At 42.8% G+C, this 22993-nt stretch overlaps 1 protein-coding gene across 5 annotated transcripts in view; it reads right to left on the bottom strand.

The window, feature by feature from the left end:
- Positions 1 to 5040: 5040 nt before the first annotated feature.
- Positions 5041 to 22993, bottom strand: part of Lyst (lysosomal trafficking regulator) — a 154138-nt gene continuing 136185 nt past the window's right edge. For all 5 annotated transcript variants that reach the window (XM_038335429.1, XM_038335428.1, XM_038335431.1 and 2 more), the window contains 8 exons: positions 22744 to 22933; positions 20042 to 20178; positions 16183 to 16281; positions 11599 to 11738; positions 11243 to 11340; positions 8693 to 8849; positions 8259 to 8330; positions 5041 to 6912 (listed from right to left, as the gene is read on the bottom strand). In XM_038335429.1, the coding sequence (XP_038191357.1) occupies positions 6774 to 6912; positions 8259 to 8330; positions 8693 to 8849; positions 11243 to 11340; positions 11599 to 11738; positions 16183 to 16281; positions 20042 to 20178; positions 22744 to 22933 (1032 nt within the window). In that variant the 3' untranslated portion in view covers positions 5041 to 6773. The remainder of the gene's footprint in view (positions 6913 to 8258; positions 8331 to 8692; positions 8850 to 11242; positions 11341 to 11598; positions 11739 to 16182; positions 16282 to 20041; positions 20179 to 22743; positions 22934 to 22993) is intronic.

Raw genomic sequence — 22993 nt, 5'->3', positions numbered from 1 at the left:
GTAGAGTGGAGACGGCCAGCTCAGGATACTTCACCTGGGGACACTTAGGAAGCCTCACGCCGAGGAAGGTGGGCGCTGCGAGCGCAGAAGCTGAACACCTGGAAATGCGCACCGTCCTTAAGCCGACGTCGCTAAGCAACGTGGGCAAGACCGCCACGCGACGGGGCTGGGCAGAGCAGCTGCCTCCCAGCCAGCACTGGAGTGCAAGTGGACAGCAGGGCGCTGCTGCCGCGGGGAATCCTGGCTGCTCCCAGCGGTGAGACGGTCGTGGCTGGCCAGGCCTCGCCCTAATGGAATTGCGTCTTGTGATTCTCATTGTAAACCGATGAATTACCATACTCCTCTTCCTTGAGGGAGAAGCGACTTCAGTCACGTCTCTTTTCCAACTCTCATAAAATGACACAAAGCCCTCTGAAGACAGAAGCCCGGAAAACATTTCGAGCAGAGTTACTAAGATGCGTAGAGAAGGAGGCCGTGTTACTTCTGTCTATAAACACCATTGACAGGGAGATTTCTTGAAAATCTTCCTCCCGTCCACCTTCAGCAACCATTTCTGCTGTGAGTGACACTGGACAGGGTACCTCAGATTTTCACAGATCCAGCTCACGTTTCCCACTGTAGGCTGGGCAAAGGTGCACGTTGGCGACGTGGGGCTGCCACAAGAGGCCAGAAAGGCCCGCTGGGGCAGAAAAATCACTCCGATTGTCTTTATAGCTCTCAGGAGTCCCCTTGGGTCGCAGAATTAAACTATGACGCAACGATTTAGCCAGCAATGTTCACAGCACAGAGGCTGTTCGAGTGAGAAAGACCAGAGATACTGCAGTTGGAAATTCCAGCAGCACAAAACTGTGTTCACTATTGCACACTCTTCCCCCAAACCCGCTGCATCAAAGCTGAGCTTACGTTTCCTTTTATGAGCATTCTAAGGCTTTTGGTGCCAGCTGTTCAGTTAGTTGTAAGGGCTGTCAATAGAGAAACTCTCTGGTAGACTGCACAGTTGCTGGGACACCCCGGTCTCTCCCAGGCCCTATTTTGTCTTACACACATACAGACCAATGTTCGGCCTTTAGGGCTCTGGAGGGGCAAATTTGATTCCGTTGGGTCACCTCTAGCAAAGATCTCACCCCCTTCCAGGAGCAGCCATTCTGGGGGACCAAACCTGAAACACATGGGCCTCTGGGGGACATAAAACACCCTAAGTATAACATGATCAAGGACAGAGACAGCGGAATACTGACTGGTAAAGTGTTGGGTGCACAGGGTATAGCAGTAGCAGACTCACACTTCTTTGTACAGCTGCTTCTGGTACAGCAGGCATCAAATTCAAATTTTTCAGTAGATCTAAATGTAGCCGTGCTGGCCTCCGAGAGGATGGGTCTGTTCAACTCCGCCATTCTCAATCCTGCCAGTGGCTTTTAATTTTTAGATCCCGGCAACAGAAGAAACTAAGTTATTCAACCGTTAGGAAAACTACAAAGTAGATTTTACTAAAATCTTAGAAAACACTATTTTTAAAAAACTTTGAATTGGATTTTCAGGTTTTTGAAAACAGTTTGAATGGGATCAAAATTTGAGACTGAAAATGCTTCTTGTGATCAGCCAACAGAAGCTGGGGTGAGGCCAGCTTATTTTACATGGAGGATGAGCCAAACTTGCCACAGGATCATCTCTGAAAAACTCATCTCTCATGGGCTCTGCTCATGAGAGGAGAAGGTCTCCGGGCAGCCAAAGGAATGCCGAGCCAACTCCAGTCTTCAGAGGACGCACCCGTGTCCGCGTCATGGAATTTCCCTCCAACAGCAGCAGGATAGGCCTTTTTTGTCCGTGTCTTGTAATGCGCAGTGCATTTGAGTGTGTGTACTTCATTTTAGCAACCAGAGCTGCCTGCTGGATTTCTAGTGTCTTGGTTTTGTAATGTATAAAGTGTTTCCCTGATTAGAGGAGTTCTCAGAAAAAAAAATGGCAAAGCTGCCCAAAATATGAGATACATTTGGGAACAAATTGAATAATTTTGTCACCTATGTGGGGACCAAACCCCACTGGTCAGTTAAAGGGTAATCAGCAATGAAAGGGGTGATCCTGAGAAAGATAACCCAACAGAAAGTAAAAATATGGTATTCTTTAGTCTCTACTTACCTTTCCCAACATGGTAGCTCTTCTTTGTCAATTTGGGGTATTAGCGAGTTATCCAAAATAGTGGAACTAGATAGCCGGGAAAGGGTTCCTGTGGGCCTCCTCCCCTTTCTGCACCCTTAGATATCCAAACAGGCAGGCAGAGGGACAGGCAGGCAGAGGGAGGACACGGGGTTGGCAAGCTTGCACTGATAAAGCACTGCTGCTGACTTCCCTGGGACAGAAAAACACTAACCATATTGAAAAGCTGCGAAGCAGCACAGATGCAGGCAGAGGAGCAGCAGTTGCACCCCTGTGCCTTCTGTCACTGCAGGCACCTGCTGCTCTGCAGCCCTCCCCACTGCAAAGGCTGGAAGATGGGTGGATGCTCATCCCACATGCCTGGCCTGGACCTGCTGCTGGCATTCCTGCCAAGGTGGAACACTTTGATGCCTGTCTTCACTTAGATGTCTATCCATCCGTTAGGTAGTAACATCACTTTCTGTCTTTAGAGAGGCTTTCTACCTCGGCATAGTGGTGCATGCATGTTATCCCAGAGCTCAGAGGACTGTGTCAGGCTAGCCTGGTGGACACAAACCCTGTCTTACAAAACAAGGTCTGGGAATGTAGCTCAGTGGTGGGAGACTTTCTAAATTGTTTCGGCCGTTCTCAGAGCACCTCAGTTCCACCTCCCCAGCACTTACCATGGACTGTAACTTGCACACAGGCTGAGTGCCACCTGCTGCACTCCCCATGGTTTCTCACCAGCCTGTAAGGCCCATGAGGCAAGAACAGCTGGATTATATGTATATCACATCTGCAGCTCTATTCTCAATCAGGCCTGCCACAAGAAGGGACAGACACTCTGCTATCTAAAATGAGAGGCTGATCTTGGGACTGAGTTCATTTAAGGACAGGAAAAGTTGAAATATAGAACAAAAACTAAAATTAAGGAATGAGAGACGCCTTATCTATTCCTAGTGGTAGAAATTTATAGGGGAACCAAGGAGAACAGATAGGGCTTCTTAAAAAGCCACCGTTGTGTGAACTTTCCTGAGAAGACAGGAACAAACATCTCACCTCGGATAGGACCTCAGAGGCAGAAACAAATGATTTCATTCAAGTGTAGCTTGGTGAAGCAATGTGTTTAATTAGGGTTACTTACAGAAGCATGGGTATCACTGAAGGAAAAATCTCCAACTCTTAAGTGTCATCAGAAAGGGGCATGACCTTGTGAGCCTTTCCTCAGAGCAACCATTAACTGTATAAATTCTCTGGCGAGACCCTTCCCCAGAAACTGTTAAGGTCAACACACCTAACCTAAGGTTAACACACCTACGGGAGGCTGGGAGCCTGTTAACTGCTAGGGCAGTGGGGCTTTGTGACCGGTCCACCCCACGCGACTGTTATCTGCCTATAAATCCTCAGGAAAGAGGTGGCGTGTGAACCATTTTCTTCTAGTAACCATTAGCTCTCTAAAAATCCTATGGTAGGGAGATGCCTGTGTGCTTCTCCCTACCCATGACAGAAAGTTAATGGGCCCCTCTTGTACAGGTCTCCTGAGGGTAATCACAATGGCTTAGAGTTCAAAAACACAATAGACATGACAGGCCCAGAGAGCAGCATTCACGACACCCCACCCTCTCCCCCAGTTCCTACTTCATGTTCATCCCCTTCCGCAATGTTCCGAGACTCACACACAATATAGCTGCCTCACTTAGGGCCAAGCATCCAGAAAGTCACTTATTCTCAGGACTTGGGCCAGTCACAAGACTCTGCAGTTATCCCTGCCCACTGTAAGAGGTTTCTCTGACCAAAGCTGACAACCCCTGTAATTTATGGGCATAAAAATAAATATTCGTAAGGCAATCTGAAAGGCACTATGAAAATTAGTCAGCAGGGAGAAAGCTTCTGACTTCCCAGCTTGGTTTCTTTTTTACATTCTGCATAGCAGGTAGCGTCTTCAACAGTATGGCCTTACCATCCAGGCTTGGTGGGCAGTCAACAGCAGTGGCAATGGCCTGTACTATTTAGGGGTTATATGTTTCATTGGCCAAAAATTAATACAGAAGTATCCTATTCCTACCACTGTAATGTGTGTTCAATTGCTCTATGGCCTCTCAAAGTGCCCTTTCCCACCTTTGCAGTGTGTGTGTGTGTGTGTGTGTGAGAGAGAGAGAGAGAGAGAGAGAGAGAGAGAGAGAGAGAGAGAGAGAGAGAGAGAGAGAGAGAGAGAGAGAGAGAGCGCGCACGCAGTGGCAGTTTCTACATAAGAAAGGGCTTATTTGCATCCCTTGCTGACAGGCTTCGGCCTATTGGTGACTCTTAGTTACTTTCCAGCCTACATTGAGGCCCTATGGCCAGACTTTAAATAAATTTAGTGATCAGTCTTGGGGAGCCTGAGGGCACATAGCCTGTATTTTAGTAAGGGCATCTGCTTCTTGGCTTCTGGGAAGACTCAATGGGCTGTGGACTCTTGGACAGAGAACTACTGACTCTGATTCCTGTTGAACTCTGTGTTTCCTCCCACACTAGGTCATCCGTGAAGTTGGATTAAAACCCAGCTTAAATGCAGACTATCACAGGCCATGTCTCATGGGACACTACTATTTACAGGGCTCTGAATTCAATCCACTAGCTGTTCCTACCCTTTCTCTAGCCACACGGTATCTCTATCTGCACGGCTGTAGCCACACAATCTTATCAGAGCCCTTGATTGTACCAACAGTGCAGGTGTCTATGGGAGTGGCAGCATTCCTTCTATGACCTGCGGCTTGTTAGTTGGTTCTATTCCTTGAGGAGGTTCAGTGGTTGAAAGAAACTGGTCCCAGCAGAGCCAGTGATTAGTAACAGGAATTTCAGATACACCTTGTTCTGCAATAGCCACGGACTGAGATCTGGTCATACAAGACATACAGAAGACACAGATTTAATTCTATTTTTAGCAAGTTTATTTCCAAACTGAAGTGGCAGTGTGTATAAGGTAACAGCATGTGATGATTTCTAGGGATGAGTGCTACAACATGCACGTTACAAAGCGTTTCCAACATATACATACTAGGTTACATGCTCAATAAATAATCCCCCAATGAATTTTCATTTTTACATAAAAATATAATATTGCACTCTTAACAAGATCAGATATTTCGCACATTTTCTCTTTAGATAATGATGAAACTTGGTCCTTAAAAAAAGCCAAGACTGCATAGCATCATAGCATCCCTATTCTAATAGGAGACTAACTTGAAGTTCTCAGTAAAAAAAGGAAAGCTAGATCAATAGCTGAATTTTTAAAAACAAATCAGTCACTTCAACGTGAGTAGGAGTAATGCCATCTCTGCTCATAAGTGGACCTCAGGAGTAACATGTGCCCATGTCAATGTGACCTAAAGGTCTCATGAGGCCCTGCCTCTCCCTGTGCCTGTCCTCACAGCAGAGACTCTGGAATGGCATCTTGCAGATACAAGCAGAATGTTTTACAAAGTCTGGAAGTTACAAAAGTAGTTCTGTAAACAGTATATGAATTAAATTTCCAAAACAAATGCACAAGTCATTCATAGGCAGCAGAACGTGCATCTATCCCATGGTGACATATCTCTGAGCCTACCCGACAGTTCTCAAAGCCATTAAAGCAGCACCTCAAGAAAACATCCTGCTGTCCCAGCATGGCAAACACGGCATTCCAGACTAGGAGCTGTCTCCACGTGCCATGGAGCACACTTTTTCTAGGATTCTCAGGCAGCCGCTTAGGAGGAACAGGTGAAATGGGTGTCTTCCTTTCCCCCAGGCTCTGTCTCACAGCAGAACACTCTCCTGTGGGCCAGATTAGCTGCTGTGCCTCCACTGTGGAGTGCTGCCTGGAACTCTGATTACAGATAGGATATGTTCAGGGCTCTGTTAATGGCATCGTTACCAGCAGATGCTAAAAAGATTTACCATTATATTTGAAAACAGTCACTGAACCAAGGGTATTGATGTCTATAGTGTTATGGATTTTAAGTAAACTCTTATGAGGAAGAGGATGTGTATGAAATCAAAAGTACCTGGACTCTTGCTTGTGGCCTGCAGGAGAAATCTAGCTACTCTCTGCATGAAGACACACGGCAGAAGCAGCCAGGTGTGATGCTGCAGCAGTGCATTGTCTGCTCAGATATTCCGGAATGCATCTGATGCAGAGGCACCTACTGAATAATCTGCTTCTCAAAGAAAGCGATTGTTGAGCCTTGAAAAATTCCTAGTTTTTCTTTTCTTTTTATAGGGGGAATGTGTGTATGTAGGGGATATACCAGAAACTTTAAAAATATAATTTCTAGTATTTTAGATAAATAATTAGCCAATTTAAGTTCTGCTGCTTTTTTTTGAAAGTAAGAGAAGAGAGACCCTAATCTTTAATTCACCATACTTTCTTGGGAAAAATTATCAAGAGTCTGACTTTAATTTGCCTCAAAAGACTCAAAACTTGTTGGCTGGTGCGTGGTGACCCAGCCTTCCACACCATTATGGAATGAGGGTAGGGCTTTATTCCCAGGACCATGGAGGCTGTGGAAGTGTGCACAGAGACAGGTGTCATGACTGGATATCTGCTTAGCCATCTGTTTCTGCAGTGGCTGCAGCCAGCTCCACAGTGTGATGCTCATGTCCTCTGTGGAAGGCCCTTCTCTTCATCCAGCTGCGTAGCTGCTGAGGAAAGAATAGAACATGGGCTGCTTCACGCGCTGCTGGTCCTTCCGACACCATGCAGTCACTGTCCCATCACTGTTGGCTGTGTATAAGTGGTGGCCATCACAGGAGAACGTAAGGCTGTAAAGAGCAAATCCACTTGCACATTACAATCCTTAAACTGTTTCTACAGACCGTGATGCTAAAACTAAGGTGTCTCCACTCCAGAGTCATACATGCAAAGACGGTGCACAAACCGTCTGTGCCGACCCATCCTAATATAGTCACCCTCCTGACAAGGTTCGGGGCTCAGTTTAGCTAGAACAAAACTGGAGCCCCAGAGATCAGGCGGGAGAAACTTTACACAGATAGCATACTAATAGATTTTCCCCTTAAAAATTAAATTACATTCATTCATTCATTCATTCATTCATTTGAGATAGGGTCTCTCTTCGTAGTCCTGGCTATCCTGAAACTTGCTTTGTAGACCAGGTTGGCCTGGAACAGAGACAGGAAGAAGGGAGGGAGAGAGGAAGAGAGAGGAAGAGAGAGAGAGGGAGAAAGGAAGGGAGGGAGGGAGAAAGAGAGGGAGGCAGGAAGGGAGGGAGGGAGGAAGAGAAAAGGAAGAGAGGGAGAGGAGAGAGAGAGGGAGAGAAGGAGAGAGAAGGAGGAGAGGGAGAGAGAAGGAGGAGAGGGAGAGAGAAGAAGAGAGAGAGAAGGAGGGAGGGAGAGAGGAAGGGGGAGAGAGGGAGAAGAAGAGAGAGAGAAGGGAGGGAGAGAGAAGGAGGAGAGGAAGGGAGGGAGAGAGAAGGAGGGAGGAAGGAAGGGAGAGAGAGAGAGAGAGAGAGAGAGAGAGAGAGAGAGAGAGAGAGAGAGAGAGAGAGAGAGAGAGAGAGAGAGAGAGAGATCTGCCTCACTCTGCCTTTTCAGATGCTGGGATTAAAGGTGTGGGCCACCACACCCAAACCTTAAATGACATTTGTTTTAAGGATGTATTTTGTTTCTCTGGAGAAAAAAGGCAAAACAATGTAACATTAATAGATAATTTAGGTTCACACTTAAATTCAGCACAATCAAAATAAATTTATTTAATGAAGTATAATTTGAATATCTCAACTACTGATTGAGTTTTAAAGTCAAATTTGTAAGCCAAGTTAAGGGTGACTGGTGTTTGTTTTATCAAGCACATCCCTGGGGTGGTTGGTCACATGACTATCATTGCAAAGGAGGAAGTGGAAAGAATGGTTTCTATGGTTCCAGAAGCTTCCTGGCACAGGGCCAGCCTGTCTTTCACCTAGACACTAGACGCTGAGTTTCACATGACCAGACTGTTGGTTTGTTGCTGGTAACAAGAAATGTGCTGCATGGTAAGAGACTGGCTTTGCATGAGGCCTTCACATACACAGGTCTATATGCTTTACTATTTCTCTAACAAAATATAACTACAAATTATTTTATGAAGACTAAAAGGCGGTGGTAGATCTTACCTTATGATAGGCTTATTTGATTTGGGAAATGTAATTTCTCTCACAGGCTTCAAGTCCCATGTGCTCCATAACCTAGAGGAAAGAGCAGTCATTATTCAATTATGCAAACTAAAACTGCATGCACTGAAAAACACACGCGTTTGTTTGCTGAGTTACCAGGATGCTCTACTGCAAAGAACAGCATTGCCTCTAGGGAGTCTGTAGGGGTTGCAGGGAGAATAAGAACTTTGCCTACTTTCATATGGTTAATATTTTATAGTTAACACAACACTTCCAACTGCACTAGCTTTACTATTTAGAAACACAACAGGAATAAAGACCTATACCCAAAAGAGACTTTAAATCTCTAATTCCTACACATGACTATGTTTAGACATTAAATTCGTTTCTCAAACTGCAGTGATACATAATTGGGAAGACAACCCCTCTCTCACCTCACAATGCCGTTTTCCAATCCCCCTGCAATGACATTGATGGATACTCCCTCAGGCTGGTTGGAGAAAGCTACAGAACAAATGATCTCTCTGCAGTGGACATGTCCAACGAGGTCCCCATTCACTGTCCAGAGTCTCAGGTCACTGCCCCCTCCAGCTGAAACACAAATCATCCCATAGATCACCAGAATGTGGAGTCTCACACGAGGTCCCTAGGGCCACAAGGGCCGTCCCTGCTTACTCGGAGATGCAGCTTGCAGGGAGCCCTGATTAATGACTCTGAATTATTCCAAAGAGCTGTTCAGTCGGTCGTACAGATTGGTCCTCTATGGGCAGTGGCCAAGGACGGAGTGAAAGGGTAACAAGGGAAAGGAATCAGGATCTTCGCGTGCTTACATTTCCGTCTACGAACTGGCAAATCCTAATTATGTTTGCAAGTACCCAGAAAACCATTCTCCAAGAGAGAGAAAAATATTTTGTGAAACCATCAGAAAGAAGTTACTTAGGGAGCTAGGGAGATGGCTCAGTGCGTTAAGTCACTGTTGTATAACCATAAGGGACAGAGCTCAGATCCCTAGCACCTACAGAACAGCCAGGTATGGTGGTTCAAGCATGTAACTCCAATGTTGGGGAGGCAGACCCAGGTGAAACTCAGACATAAGACAAAGAGCAATAAAGACATTAAAACTCAACAACCTCTGCCCTTCGCACATACAAGCATGCGTGAGCAGTGCCCCCTCCACCTCATCACAGTGGCTTAAGCCAAGTATGGTGGCATATACCTGCAATCCAAGCAGTTTGGGAGGCAGGAGGATGGTGAGTTTTTGGTTAGCTTGAGTTGCATATAGAGACTCTACCTAGCAATAAATAAATAAAAAGTGATGTATGTGACTTTCAAAAGAGAAAAAAATAGTTGCAGTAAAAATGATACATATTTTTAAAAAAGTAAATTCTTAAAACAAAGCCTTATTCCTCAGAGTATCTAATACTGGATTTTATTTATTAACACTGAACTGAACTAAACGAAGTTTTTCTTTTCAAAGACTAGAGAGTAAGGGGCTGGGGAGATCGGTCAGTGGATAAAGCACACAGTGGGTAGACACCTAGCCTGAAACACCTATGAGGGATTCTCTAGATTCAGTTTAACCTCTGAAAATGTCTGTGGAGTATCGTCTTAGTAAAATTAATTATGTATGAAGATATGCCTTAATTGTGGGCAGGAACACTCCCTGGGTCAGGGATCCTGGACTATAGGAAACGGAGAAGGCGAGCCAAGCACCAGCTCCGCGTGCATTAGTTCTCTGCTCCTGACTGTGGCTGCTCCGAGCTCTCCCACCCTGATTTCTCTGCCAAGAGACTTACCCTGGAACTGAGCCAAAGCTCTTTCTCCCTTAAGCTACTTTTGTCAGGTGTTTTATCTGAGTAACAGGTAATGAAACTTTGCCCATGAGAGCTGCAACACTAAGCCCAGTGCTCCCTGGTGAGACAGAAGGTGGAGCTTGTAGGCCAGCTAGCCTGGGGCACCACAGCAATGAACAACAAAAGACACTCCTGATAGTAAGGCTTTAGTGCAGAAGAAAATGATTGCACAACTCAATGAACATGGAGAAGGTGAGCTGGTGCTAACATAGAGCCTTCCCTCCTGCTGACCAGAGGTTAGGGCACTGGAGAACACGCCTCACATTGCCAAAGGAGGAAAGCAAACACCATCCCTGCTATAAAACTGCCCACCTACAATGGTGGCCTGTATGCAAGATGCATTGGTGCAACAGTGGTGCAAAGCTTATGGGACTAACAAACCCATACCTGATTGGATTGAGGGCCCACTCCATGACATAGAACACATATCTGACACTGTTTAGATGACCTGAGACTAGATAGGCCAGGGACTTGGGGGAAAACCAAACATTACTGTTCTACTAAAAAAAAGAAGCAACAAAATAACTCCTCATGACAACATTCTGCTGTGCTCATAGATCAGTGTCTTGCTCAGTTATCATTAGAGAAGCTTCCTCCTGCTGTAGATGGGAATTAATACAGAGACCCACAGCTGGACAAATATGCAGAGAGTGAGAGACCTTGGAACACTTTGTCCTAAATGTGAGGTCTCCATCAAATCCTTCCCCCAAGGGCTCAGGGAATGCTGCAGAAGAGGGGCCAAAATAAACTCAAACCATTTTAAGTTCCCTTTGCCAGAGTATCTTATCACAGCAAAAGGAAAAGTAAAATCATCAAACTCAATCTGTCAAAAACGTGTTCTCTAGCACAAGAAAGGTAACAGAGCTAATGGTTAAGAATGAAAACCAAAGTGGCATAGAAAACAAAAGCCAAGAAATTTCAAATAATTACATAACAATGATTTGTTTAAGTGTATTCAAATAAAGTTTTACATCTATCAGGAAAATTTTTTAACATCTGCGTAAGGTAAGAAATTAATGTAGGACTTTACATTTTAATATACATCCAATATACAGCCAAAGTGATTACACTGAAGGGAGCTGAGAGAAGCCCTAGCCAGGAAATGGGCAGCCCTAGCTGGAGGCAACTCACCTGAGTCACACACAGTAGCAATGTCACCTGATGTTTCACTGGCAGAGACAGCTGTCACAGGGCTTTTGTGTCCTGCCAGACTTTGTACATAGCATAGCCTAAAAAAAATGACATGAATTCACACATCCAGTCATACACAGGACTACAGTCTTTGTTTCCTTTCCTCAGAATGAATAACTCTTATTCTGAGGCATAAGATTTCTGACTTTAACTAGACTATAGAGGTTCTCTATACCTATAAGCATGTGCCTTGTGCTCAAATTGACAACACAGTGCCATGATTCTAGTGCATTTATTATATACTGTAGAATATGCAACATTTCAAGCAGCCATGTCTGGATGAGAGACTGTTGTACCTGTTTAGGTCCCACACGATGCAGGTCCCATCTCTGCTCACACTTATCATCACGCTATATGGCTTGCAGACACACAAGCTGGTTATCTCTTCCGTGTGTCCATAGAGATGCATCTGACTCTCCATTTCAATTTCTGAGGGCTGGAATTTGAATATTAAGCAAAGTATGAGATGAAAACCAACATAAAATAATCCGTAGTATCTCAAAATTAAAAATATGTCTCAGACTTTCTTTTTATCTGATCATTTTTCAATTCTATTCAACTTTTTAAATAAGTCAATAAAGAAATGTAACAATTTAAATTACTAATTAATAACTTGCATTGCCTATTAATTTTATTTCTCTTGTTCAATCTTTGTTAAAGGTATATGTATTTTTAAAGTTTGCAATATTGCTATACAAATACATTTCTATTTTGTATTTTACATTATTTTGCATTTTCTACTTTTGATATTATTTTCAAATATTTTAATATTATCTTCTAATGATAATAATACTCCATAGTTATCATAACTGACATGAACATTTTATATTTACTGATATTTAAAACTGTTTTCAAGTTATATATAATGTCATAAAACATTTTGTTTCTCTCTTCAGTTTGACAGGTACCAGTGCTGTGTCCCTTCTCAATGGCTACAGATGGACTTTCAAACACCGGTATGTGTGAAAGCCAAGTGGTGATCACTTGCTTTTTTACTGGAGTGTTTACTATCATTGGCATTTCAGAATTTCCCATTCAAGAACACAGAGATGGGGCTGGCCCACCCCTACTGAGCAAGCAGCTCTAGGTTCCCAGGGTGGCATCTCCTAGGTGTCCTCCCTGCCACTGCATGAGGCATCTTATCCCCTGGCTGCACCCCAGTTGGGAGTCACTTAAGAGGTAACCAAGACTATCCCTGTGTGTGTGTGTTGAGCTTTCTGTGGGAATTCTCCAGACTCACTCTATCTAGGTGACCAAAGTTCTTATAACTTTCTCTTTTAGTGGCTCATCTAACTTTTGGCTGCTCTGCTCTGGATCCCCTCAATCTGGGACTCCCCCAGGGGTTAATGTCAATTTCCACAGCATTTTCACCTTTCCCACATCAGCTGGAGCTGTCCATCAGGCCAGTTTAAAGTGGTACCATGAATCACGGGCAGCAACCCTGTTCTAGATGAAGCAGGAAATCCAGATATCCAAACAGCAGCAGCAGGCCGAGAGCCACAGGGGAACATGGAGGTTAGAAACTCCAAGCAAGAGTGAGGTCCCAGGGGAACCTCAAGGACACCTGAGCTCTCATTTCATTGCAGACACCAAAGCCCAGGAGAAAGCCAGACAAAGGTCTGGCTACATGCTCCTCCTGATGCCCATGTCGGTGGCGTGGATGAGGACCTGGGCATGGGCAGTCCCAGGCTCCTGCTAGATATAAAAGTCTGCCAAATGTCCCAGTGCAGGTCTCTGTTCCCACAAGAACTACAGGCCCCTGAGAGGGATAAGGACATTGGTACCAAGGAGTGGTTACTGCAGAAGGAGGTCACATGTATTTTCTATTTCTTTCCCAGGGCCTAGGACCTTTGCAATTTCTGATGCAGGAGTATTGCACGGCTTTGCAGAATGAACTAGCCCTGATGTGGAAGGTCCTGCAGTGTGGCTGAAGGACATCCTGGACCAAGCCCTTTGCACAGCGCCCTGTATCTTTTCCAGCCCAAGGCCTGTATCCAACTCAGCACACAGCAGGCTCAAGGTCCTAGAGCTTCATCTACTGCCTGTGCCAGTAGAAGACTCCTGGCTGCCTAGAGGCTTCAGTCACCTTCAACCTCTTCCACTGGCTCACCAGGGTCTGAAATATGCTGTCAAGGGAGACCAGCATATCTGACCTTGGGCCATCCTGCCAAGTCTTGAATTCTACATTGCATTGGTGCACCAACTTTGTTTAAATTTATAGCTACTAATGCATTTATTTGTGTGTGTGTGTGTGTGTGTGTGTGTGTGTGTGTGAATTCTCAAGCTCCATACCAATAAAAGGTCTATTTTTTTTTTACTGTTAAAACAATACCAGGCTGTCTGTTTCAAGAATAACTATTATACAATCAATTATCACTTTCAGAAGATATTCTTCTATAACATTCACTTAACTTATAGATAATCCCATAATAAGTCAGCATCCACCATTTACTAGAAGGCATATTAGAAGGCTTCACTGAGAAGACTCAGACAGTTGATCAGTAAGTGCTTAAAGTTAAGTATGGTTTACTAGCGAAGGAAGATACTTCCTAAGAACCCCTGGAAAATTCTCCTAACAAGGACTTTTGAGAGTCTTATGTGAGTGACACTATGAGGCTATTGTTTGTCTGTGTGAAAGCTCCCTGAGGGAACACATACAAGCTTTCAGAACCAGGGACTTCATGGTGGGAAGCTGCAGAACAGAAAGAAGTGGATGTCAGAAGCGTCCTTTTGACTCTGCAGCCAGGGCCAGGGCTGTATCATGGACACAGGTTGCTGAGACAGTCTGTGGGATAAGGCATGAGGACCAACAACTGTGAAGATCCCTGTGAGCTCTCCTTAAACACTGGCAGAACCACACAGCTAAGCCGCATTTCTAACACTGGGCAGGAAATAACCACTACTCTCACAACTCAATGACCTACTACTTAGAAGGAAAGAAAACCCTTATCAATGAGCTGGAAGATCTGCTTTCAGGAAAATTATATAAAAGTAACAAGAAGCAATGTGAACCTTCATCAGCCTGCCACAGCTTAAAAGCAAACAAAACAAGGATTGCTATATTAAGTCACAGTAGGTGTAACTATGATCAGCTCTATTCAAAGGTATTCCTTGTGTAACGACTCAATACTGACATATTATTCTTTTCTTTTTAATGTGGTATTATATACTGTGCTGGTAGATAATTAAAAATGCAGAAACAAGGAAAGCTAAGAACAAGGCTATTTAAAGTGTCAGAAAGCAAATGGAGCAAAAACTTAAAAAAAAACCAACAAAGATAGAGCTGTTACCATTTCCTAATAAATAAAATACTTACTAAGAAAATAAAAGGCAGCTATACATGTGCATAGCAGATAGCTATCCTAGTGCAGGCTGGGACAGATTCCTAGAAGCAAAGCAACAGAGTGCAAACTGAGATGACTGAAGGTACTGGCAGCCATTAATGATAGAGACAGATGTATAGGGATGAAGTGTTTGAGAGTAAAAAGGAGAAATAAAAAGGGGACTTTCTGGACATTATAACACGTCTGGACTTGGACTCCTTAGCGAACATGGCAGGTAAGAACCTCACCCCTGGGCTATATAGGCTGCCCTGTTTTGTTCCATTTCATCCTCACCACTGTAGTCTTAACTACACAGAGAATTATTCGCCATCTCCCAACTTAGCAGACCATGGATTCCATACGGTTGGGCAAGTTGGTACCCCACTTTTGGTAATCTCTTTTCTCTACACAGCCGTACCCAGTGTAAGTATAACCTTCTTGGCTCCCTAATACCTAGCAGACACCTCTCTCCTTGTCCCATCTGTTCCTACATCCTGTCCTAGCCTCCATCCCAGCCTTCAGGGTGTTTCTCCTTGCAGGCTCTCCAGGGTCTCTCCAGGTGCTGACTGGGGTCCAGTACTCCTGACAAAACATTTTAGTGGTTCCTCTGATAAGAGACAGAAACAGTATTAGGGTCATATTTAAACCCCAGGGTCGGACAAACTTTAACAAGGGATTTACCAAAGAACTTGGGAATAATACTGTGCTAGGAATAGTAAATAGTTCCACTCAGCAAAAATATATTTTATAATATAATTCTGAAAATTGTGGGGAAAAAAGTAGCCCAGAGAAGATTCTAATGAAAAGAAGATTATTACTTTAACTTGCTACATCTTGAACCACAAGGTTCAAGCAAGGAGACAGGAAATTAAAAGGAAGCATTACATAATATGTCTTTTCTTTTAAAAACTGACTTATTTAAATACCTCACCTTCATCATTCAGTAGATGGCTTAAAAATGCTTTCTAGTAAATAAGTAACAGAAATTAAGATAGCTACTTAGATTTTGCTGCCATTTAATTTAGTCAGACTAGGAGGGTGACATTAGGGTTTCCATACTTTTGAGTACAAAGGATAGAAATCATGTTTTATACACTCTTTCTAAATGTTCAAATTGATACTGAGAATACAGGCAAGATTCAAATGTCATGAAAAAAAAAAAAGCCATGTGTTGGCTCATGCCTGGAATCCCAGGACTTGGTAGCCTGAGGCAGGAGGACTACCAGAAGTCTGAGGCCAGCTTAGGCTACAAAGTAAGACCCTGACTCAAAGACAGTCACAAAAAAGCCCAAATGCAAAGCAGATCATATCTCAAAATATTCTGTGTCTCTGAAGCAGAAAATAAGAACTCTAAGAATATTTTCAAAACTCTTCATTGATCCTAAAGAATCTAATTCTAATGAATTAGGTCTGTGACCTTCCACTTCCTAAGAGCTAAAACAGGGAAGAGCTAACACACATGTGGTAAGAGAGCCTTGTACAAGGACGGCTCACATCATCCAGGCTTTCCTCAGTGACATAAGGGTCCAAACCATGTGCCAGTGAGCCAGGACCTACCGTGCTGCTGGTGAGCCTATTGGTATAGGCTGTGATGACACCACACTTGCTCCCAGTGAAGAGCTGACAACTGTCAGGCACCCAGGCACAACTGGTCACCTTTGAAAGGACAAACCAAAGACTAATGTGTTAAAAACAGTAAGACATAGTTCTCATTCTCTGAGAACTTTTCACAAAAATACACAATAACAAACTTTTGGGTAATATTTTTGCTTAATATTATCAGAGCAGAAGTAGATATAACCATAGTACTTTCAACAGCTTTTAGCAAAAATGTTTAACAATTGTTTCCAGATTACAAGGTATTGAAAACAGCAGTATGTAATTTTATATTTTATACACACTTGTTTCTTAGAAATAATACAGAATCAATCAAAGCTTGCGTGTGAATGTGTGAGTGCTTAGAACATCTACGTACTGGTCTTTTGTTTTGAAATAGGGTCTAATTGTGTATCCCAGGTTGGTTCGGAACTAAAGATCCTCCAGTCTAAGCTTCTTGACTGTTGGAAGCCGCCAAGCTGGGCTACCATTTCTTACTTTCATGCATTCTCTTTCTGTCTTCCCATGGGGAAGCAGAGTATATGTAAACACAGGTATTGCTCTAACAGCTGCAAATGTTGCTAAATAGAAGAAAAGATAAATGTGAAGGATTACTAATCTGGTACAAAATTCTTCATTCTTTTTTTTAATTGATTTTTATTGAGCTCTACATATTTCTCTGCTCTCCTCCCTGCCTCTCCCAAGGTCCCATGCTCCCAATTTACTCAGGAGATCTTGTCTTTTTCTACTTCCCAAGTAGATTAGATCCATGTAAGTTTCTCTTAAAGTCCTCATTGTTGTCTAAGTTCTCTGGGATTGTGGTTTGTAGGCTGGTTTTCTTTGCTTTATGTTTAAAAAACCACCTATGAGTGAGTACATGTGATAATTGTCTTTCTGTGTCTGGGTTACCTCACTCAAAGTGATGTTTTCTAGCTCCATCCATTTGTCTGCAAAATTCAAGATGTTGTTAATTTTTTTCTGTTGTGTAGTACTCCATTGTGTAAATGTACCATGTTTTCTTTATCCATTCTTCGGTTGAGGGGCATTTAGGTTGTTTCCAGGTTCTGGCCATGACAAACAATGCTGCTGTGAACATAGTTGAGTACTTCTCCTTGTGGCACGACTGAGCATCCTTTGGATATATACCCAAACGTGGTATTACTGGGTCTTGAGGAAGGTTGTTTCCTAATTTTCTGAGAAATCACCACACTGACATCCAAAGGGGTTGTACCAGCTTGCATTCCCACCAGCAATGCAGAAGTGTTCCCTTTTCCCCACAACCTCTCTAGTATAAGTTGTCATCAGTGTTTTTGATCTTGGCCATTCTTACAGGTGTAAGATGGAATCTCAGAGTTGTTTTGATTTGCATTTCTCTGATGACTAAGGATGTTGAACATATCTTTAAGTGTCTTTCAGCCATTTTAGATTCCTCTGTCAAAAGTTCTGTTTAGGTCTGTACTCCATTTTTTTTTATTGGATTATTTGTTCTTTTGATGACCAATTTCTTAAGTTCTTTGTATATTTTGGAGATCAGACATCAGACCTCTTTCTGATGTGGGGTTAGTGAAGATCTTTTCCTATTCTGTAGGCTGTTGTTTTGACTTGTTGACTATGTCCTTTGTTTTACAGAAGCTTTTCAGTTTCAGGAGTTCCCACTTATTAATTGTTTCTCTCAGTGTCTGTGCTGTTGGGGTTATATTTAGGAAGTGGTTCCCTGTGCCAATGCGTTCAGGTGTACTTCCCACTTTTTCTTCTATAAAGTTCAGTGTGGCTGGCTTTATGTTGAGGCCTTTGATCCATTTGAACTTAGTTTTGTGCATGGTGATAGATATGGGTCTATTTTCATTCTTCTACATGTTGATAACCAATTATCCCAGCACCACTTATTAAATATGCTTTTATTTTCATTTGATATTTTTTGCTTCTTTGTCAAAAATCAGGTATTCGAAGGTGTGTGGATTAATATCCGGGTTTTCGCTTCGGTTCCATTGGTCCTCCTGTCTGTTTTTATGCCAATACCAGGCTGTTTTCAGACTGTAGTTCTGTAGTAGAGTTTAAAGTCAGGGGTTGTGATGACACCAGAAGTTCTTTTATTGTACAGGATTCTTTTGGCTATCCTGGGTTTTTTGCTTTTCCATATGAAGCTGAATACCATTCTTTCCAGGTCTGTGAAGAATTTTGCTGGAATTTTGATGGGCATTGCATTGAATCTGTAGATTGCTTTTGGTAAGATTGTCATTTTTACTATGTTAATTCTACCTACCGAAGAGCATGGGAGATCTTTCCACTTTCTGGTGTCTTCTTCAATTTCTTTCTTCAAAGATTTAAAGCTCTTGTCATACATGTTTTCCACTTGTTTGGTTAGAGTTACTCCAAGATATTTTATGCTATTTGTGGCTATTGTGAAGGGTGATGTTTCTCTGATTTCTTTCTCAGACCATTTATCATCTCTGTACAGGAAGGATACTGATTTCTTTGAGTTAATCTTGTATCCTGCTATATTACTGAAATTGTTTATGAGTTGTAGAAGTTCCTTGGTAGAACAAAATTCTTCATTCTTAACCATAGAGGTACCATTCAAGTTTGGCTCAGTTCTCCTTATCCTCACTGATGTTCCTTGACAGCTGCTGATGCCAAGCACTACATGCAAAGAACTGAGCGACACCTTGCCATGAATGCATTTGTCAACATACTGGAAGAGGTAGGATATATTATACAACTCACTCCCACTCTGTTTTCTTTCCCCTTGCAATTCATAACAATTCCATAAAGGAGGCAGCAAGCAACAGACTTATTCTGCAATATGTTTTTGTGTTTTCCCTGATTTTGCAGACTCATTTGCAATTTAATTATACTGCCAGCTTTGTTATGATTCATCATTAGTTGTTTGTGTTGGATACATATTTCTATCTGTATAAAATGCTCCAATATGATTCAAAACAAAAAACCCCTTATTAACATTTCTGATAAGGTTGTTTTTCACTGTCCCTTTATTCTGGGTTCTTCTGGCTCCTGATAAGTCCAGTAACAAATGGTGGAGGCCTTCTTTTCAGCTCATAAAACTGGCACAGCCATTTTTGTTTTTGCTTCCAACCACTCCCAAGGATGGGAACACTTTGTACACATGAACAGGTAGCAGATATTTCACAGTCAAGGGAAGTGAAGTCAGATAATGGTCAGAGACCGTCCCATGGGAAGACAGACAGAGACAGAAGGTGGCTGTGTGTTCAATTCAGAGCCTGTGATGGCTGTGACAGTACCATGTGGCTATAGGACATGCACAGCAGACAATTTTTATAAATATCAGCAGCACATTTACAGCAGCTTTCTGAGGGGTAATTGTACACTGGATAAGCCCAGTTTTAAAGAGGAGAAAAGACACTCTAGTTTGGAAAGGCTAAGTTATCTGCCAAAGATTATGCAGTCAATGACTATCAAAGCTGGGAGCACAACACAGCTCCAGCAAAATGAGGGTCAGTGTCCTCTTGCTTCATCAGATGCTGAATATCTGGGCTATTTAGGAAAACCCAGGTAACGAAGATGATACTATGGTTACAGAAAATGACCTAGTTGCAAAGCCAAATGGATCCAGGAAGAAAGTAGCTCATTTTGTTTAAATACTGGGCCCCAAATTGGTATACACAGGGGTTCATGACAGCTCTCTCAATAAAGAAACAGGCAAAACCAAACTGTGGGACCTAATCAGATAAGCAGGGACTATGACATCTAGAAGTCCTGCAAATAGCAGTGCCAGCTGGCCCCCTTCATTCTTCCAAGACACTGAACTTAGTTGGCATACAGTCCTTATACCCAAGCTTACCTGGTGCTGCTGTGAACTCTGAATGAAGTTGATTGGTGGCTCACTCTGCTTACTTTTCAGTCGTAAGATGTTGTCAGCATACCCCCAGCTCAGAATAGCGGACCACTGAATATCTGTATTGTTCATGCTTCTCACACCTCAAGAGAAGGGGAAATCAAGTATCTGGTTGTCACCACAGTATCATGTAACAGCTCAGACAGTGACAAGTTAAAGGCTGCTGACATTTATATAGCAGAAAATATACTCCGTTCAGACAATATCATCCTCATCTCCCCAAGATAGAACAATCTTGGTTTTAGTCCTTCAATAACAGTGAAATCCTAAGGGTGAAATTATCTTCTTAGATAAATTTTAATAAAGACAAAACTAATAAAGTTTTCTCTGTTCATACTCTGAGACTCCTTTTCTTTAGAAATTAAACATGAATCTAAATACTTGTTAAAATAACTTTTTATATATCTATTGCTGAGTAGTCAGCATGAACAACTTTGAACAGCAGAAAGTTAACTCTGTTGGGGAGAACCATACCTTCTCTGAGCAAGGGATTCATGCTGCTCAGTTGTAGGATCTGGCATGGCAAATTACCACTCGAGAGGGTTTTGGTCTCTTCTCTGTTTTTAATAGCATAGCACTATGCCCTTTTGGTATAAAGATGTGGACATTCCATGTTCTTTCTCAGGACTTTCTGATGTCTACACATGTGCCTTACAGTAAACACAGGAGGAAGATTGAGGTGTGACTGTCCTTGAAACATGCAATGTTTAAACTAACGTAGAGAGTTTTCAGGAGAGAGAATGTAAGAGTTTTCAGGAGAGAGAATGTACTTTGTTGATCCCAGAACCTGGCAGGACACACAGCACATGGATGAACAAACAAATAGTTCTTAAATGAATTAACAAAACATTGAAAATATAATTCACAGACATTTTTTTCCTAACAGTCAAATGTAGGCATCAGTTTCACAACAAAAGAACTGAGACATGCTCACAAAATACAAGCTCTTCTACATATTAGCAGCTGGGAGGAACCATGTGCCACGGGTCTGAGAACCCTTAGTGTATCCAGTTTATAAGACCTAAGAGTGGGATTACCTTCTTTTTCACTGGGTGTTTTGACTGGGATTTACTTGACTCAGAGCTAGAGAAAGAAACTTTAACTAAAATAATGAATAGTGGATTTTAGAAAATTGCAATTTGGGCACATGTAGGTCTGGACTCAAGCTCTAGTGGTTCACAATGGGCTAAGAATGGGACAGAGACTGTGCACTTGATAATAAAGCCTTCGGTCAGTTCTGAGGCACATTTCCCAAGAAAGTGGTCTTAAGATCGTTAGGCACACCCTGTGCAGCTGTCTCTTAAGATAAACAACCACACAGAGCCATAGTTTTTTACATATCAACACTCAACATGTCCAGCTGCTACCAGGACTCTTAATACCCATCTGCAAGATGTAGTCAGTTGTCAATCAATGCCTTCTGTGATGCTTCTGTGGACTGTTATGGTTTAGGGAAAAGCAGTGACCACTGATGAACCCTGGTCATGTAAGTATTAATACTTATAATGATTCAGGTCCTATCTTAAACATTCTCATACATCATTTTGAGTCTTCACAATAATTCGCCCTGGGAGGGAAGACATTTGGTATTCCTATTTTTATAAATCAAAAGTCAGGATCTGGAAGGCTTCATGCAACTTTCCCAAGGCCACACAGGTAGTAAATAGCAGAGCTTGGATACAAACTAAGGAACTGTGCTTCCAGAGGTTACAGTGTAGTGCTTCTGTGCACACACCTAGACTGACTAATCCAAAGCTCTCTCTATGGAGAGGTTACAGAGCAAGGGCCTGGGATTTAGTGACAAACAGACACTAGTTTGAGAATTACATGGTTCACATCTAAATCCCATAATGCTGAGTAATTAGGTGCTGACAAAGCAGGCTTAAAGGAGGACCACGGAGCAGAGCTAGTTAGTGTTCAGCAACCTGACATGAACATGAGCATCCTCAGCCATTCACGTTCACGCTTAGGCCAAGCAGGAGAGCCTCTGCACTAGAGAATGTTAGCAGGAAGAACAGAGGAATGTCCTCAGTTCTCCAGGGTCTGGGTGACACTCTGAATTATGAAATGACCCATACCACACAGTGCTGTTCCACACTCCAATGCTACTGAGCTGGAGAGAGGAACAGAAGAGCCGCTTTCCAGGGCATCTCTTTATACTCATCACTCCCATTTGTATGTGTAAACCCACAGTTGCATCTGAGGAGGCCCTGGATCTGTCTGCTAAATGCATCTGCCCATCTTGGGGATTGAGAGCTCGAATGTGCATATTTCTATCAGATTGACAATGTTTTCATTCTGTGAGTACAGACATTTGTTCTCAACTCCCTCAAACTCCTTTTATTTTAAATAGCAGTGCATTTAACCCTCATTTTTGAATGTACTACATTTTAATGCCTAGCCTGCATTAAGTAAACACAATCCTAGCACTTGGGAGGTAGAGATAGATGGATCTGAGTTCGAGACCAGCTTGGTCAACAAAGTGAGTTCCAGGACAGCCAGGGCTACACAGAGAAGTCCTGCCTGGAAAAGCAATAAACAAACAAACAAACACCAAAGTAACAATTCTGAGCAGCAGCACAGGTGAACTGGTGACAGTTCAATCTCAAGAAGATGCCCAGACTGATCCTCACTGTGGCTCACTTTACCTTGCTCCTTGCTGTAGGTCATCAGAAGACAGAAGTTTCGGGATAAACCACAGATAGCTCTGGTGGGCAGTGCTTGGAGTGAACCAAATCTTTCTCCATGGGGCTGGCTGAAGCAGACCACAGGTACTGGAGCACTGGGGGAGCCCACATACTCGCCCCACTTCAAGCCTTTTATCCACGACAAAGGGCTCTAAAATCAAGAAAAGTCAAGTTTATTACTTTTTTCAAATAAAAAGTGGTAGATTAATAA

Source organism: Arvicola amphibius, chromosome 6 (genome assembly GCF_903992535.2).
Source record: "Arvicola amphibius chromosome 6, mArvAmp1.2, whole genome shotgun sequence".
Lineage (NCBI taxonomy): Eukaryota > Metazoa > Chordata > Mammalia > Rodentia > Cricetidae > Arvicola > Arvicola amphibius.
Note: the sequence above shows the minus strand (reverse complement) of the source record. Positions and strands in the feature narration are given on the sequence as shown.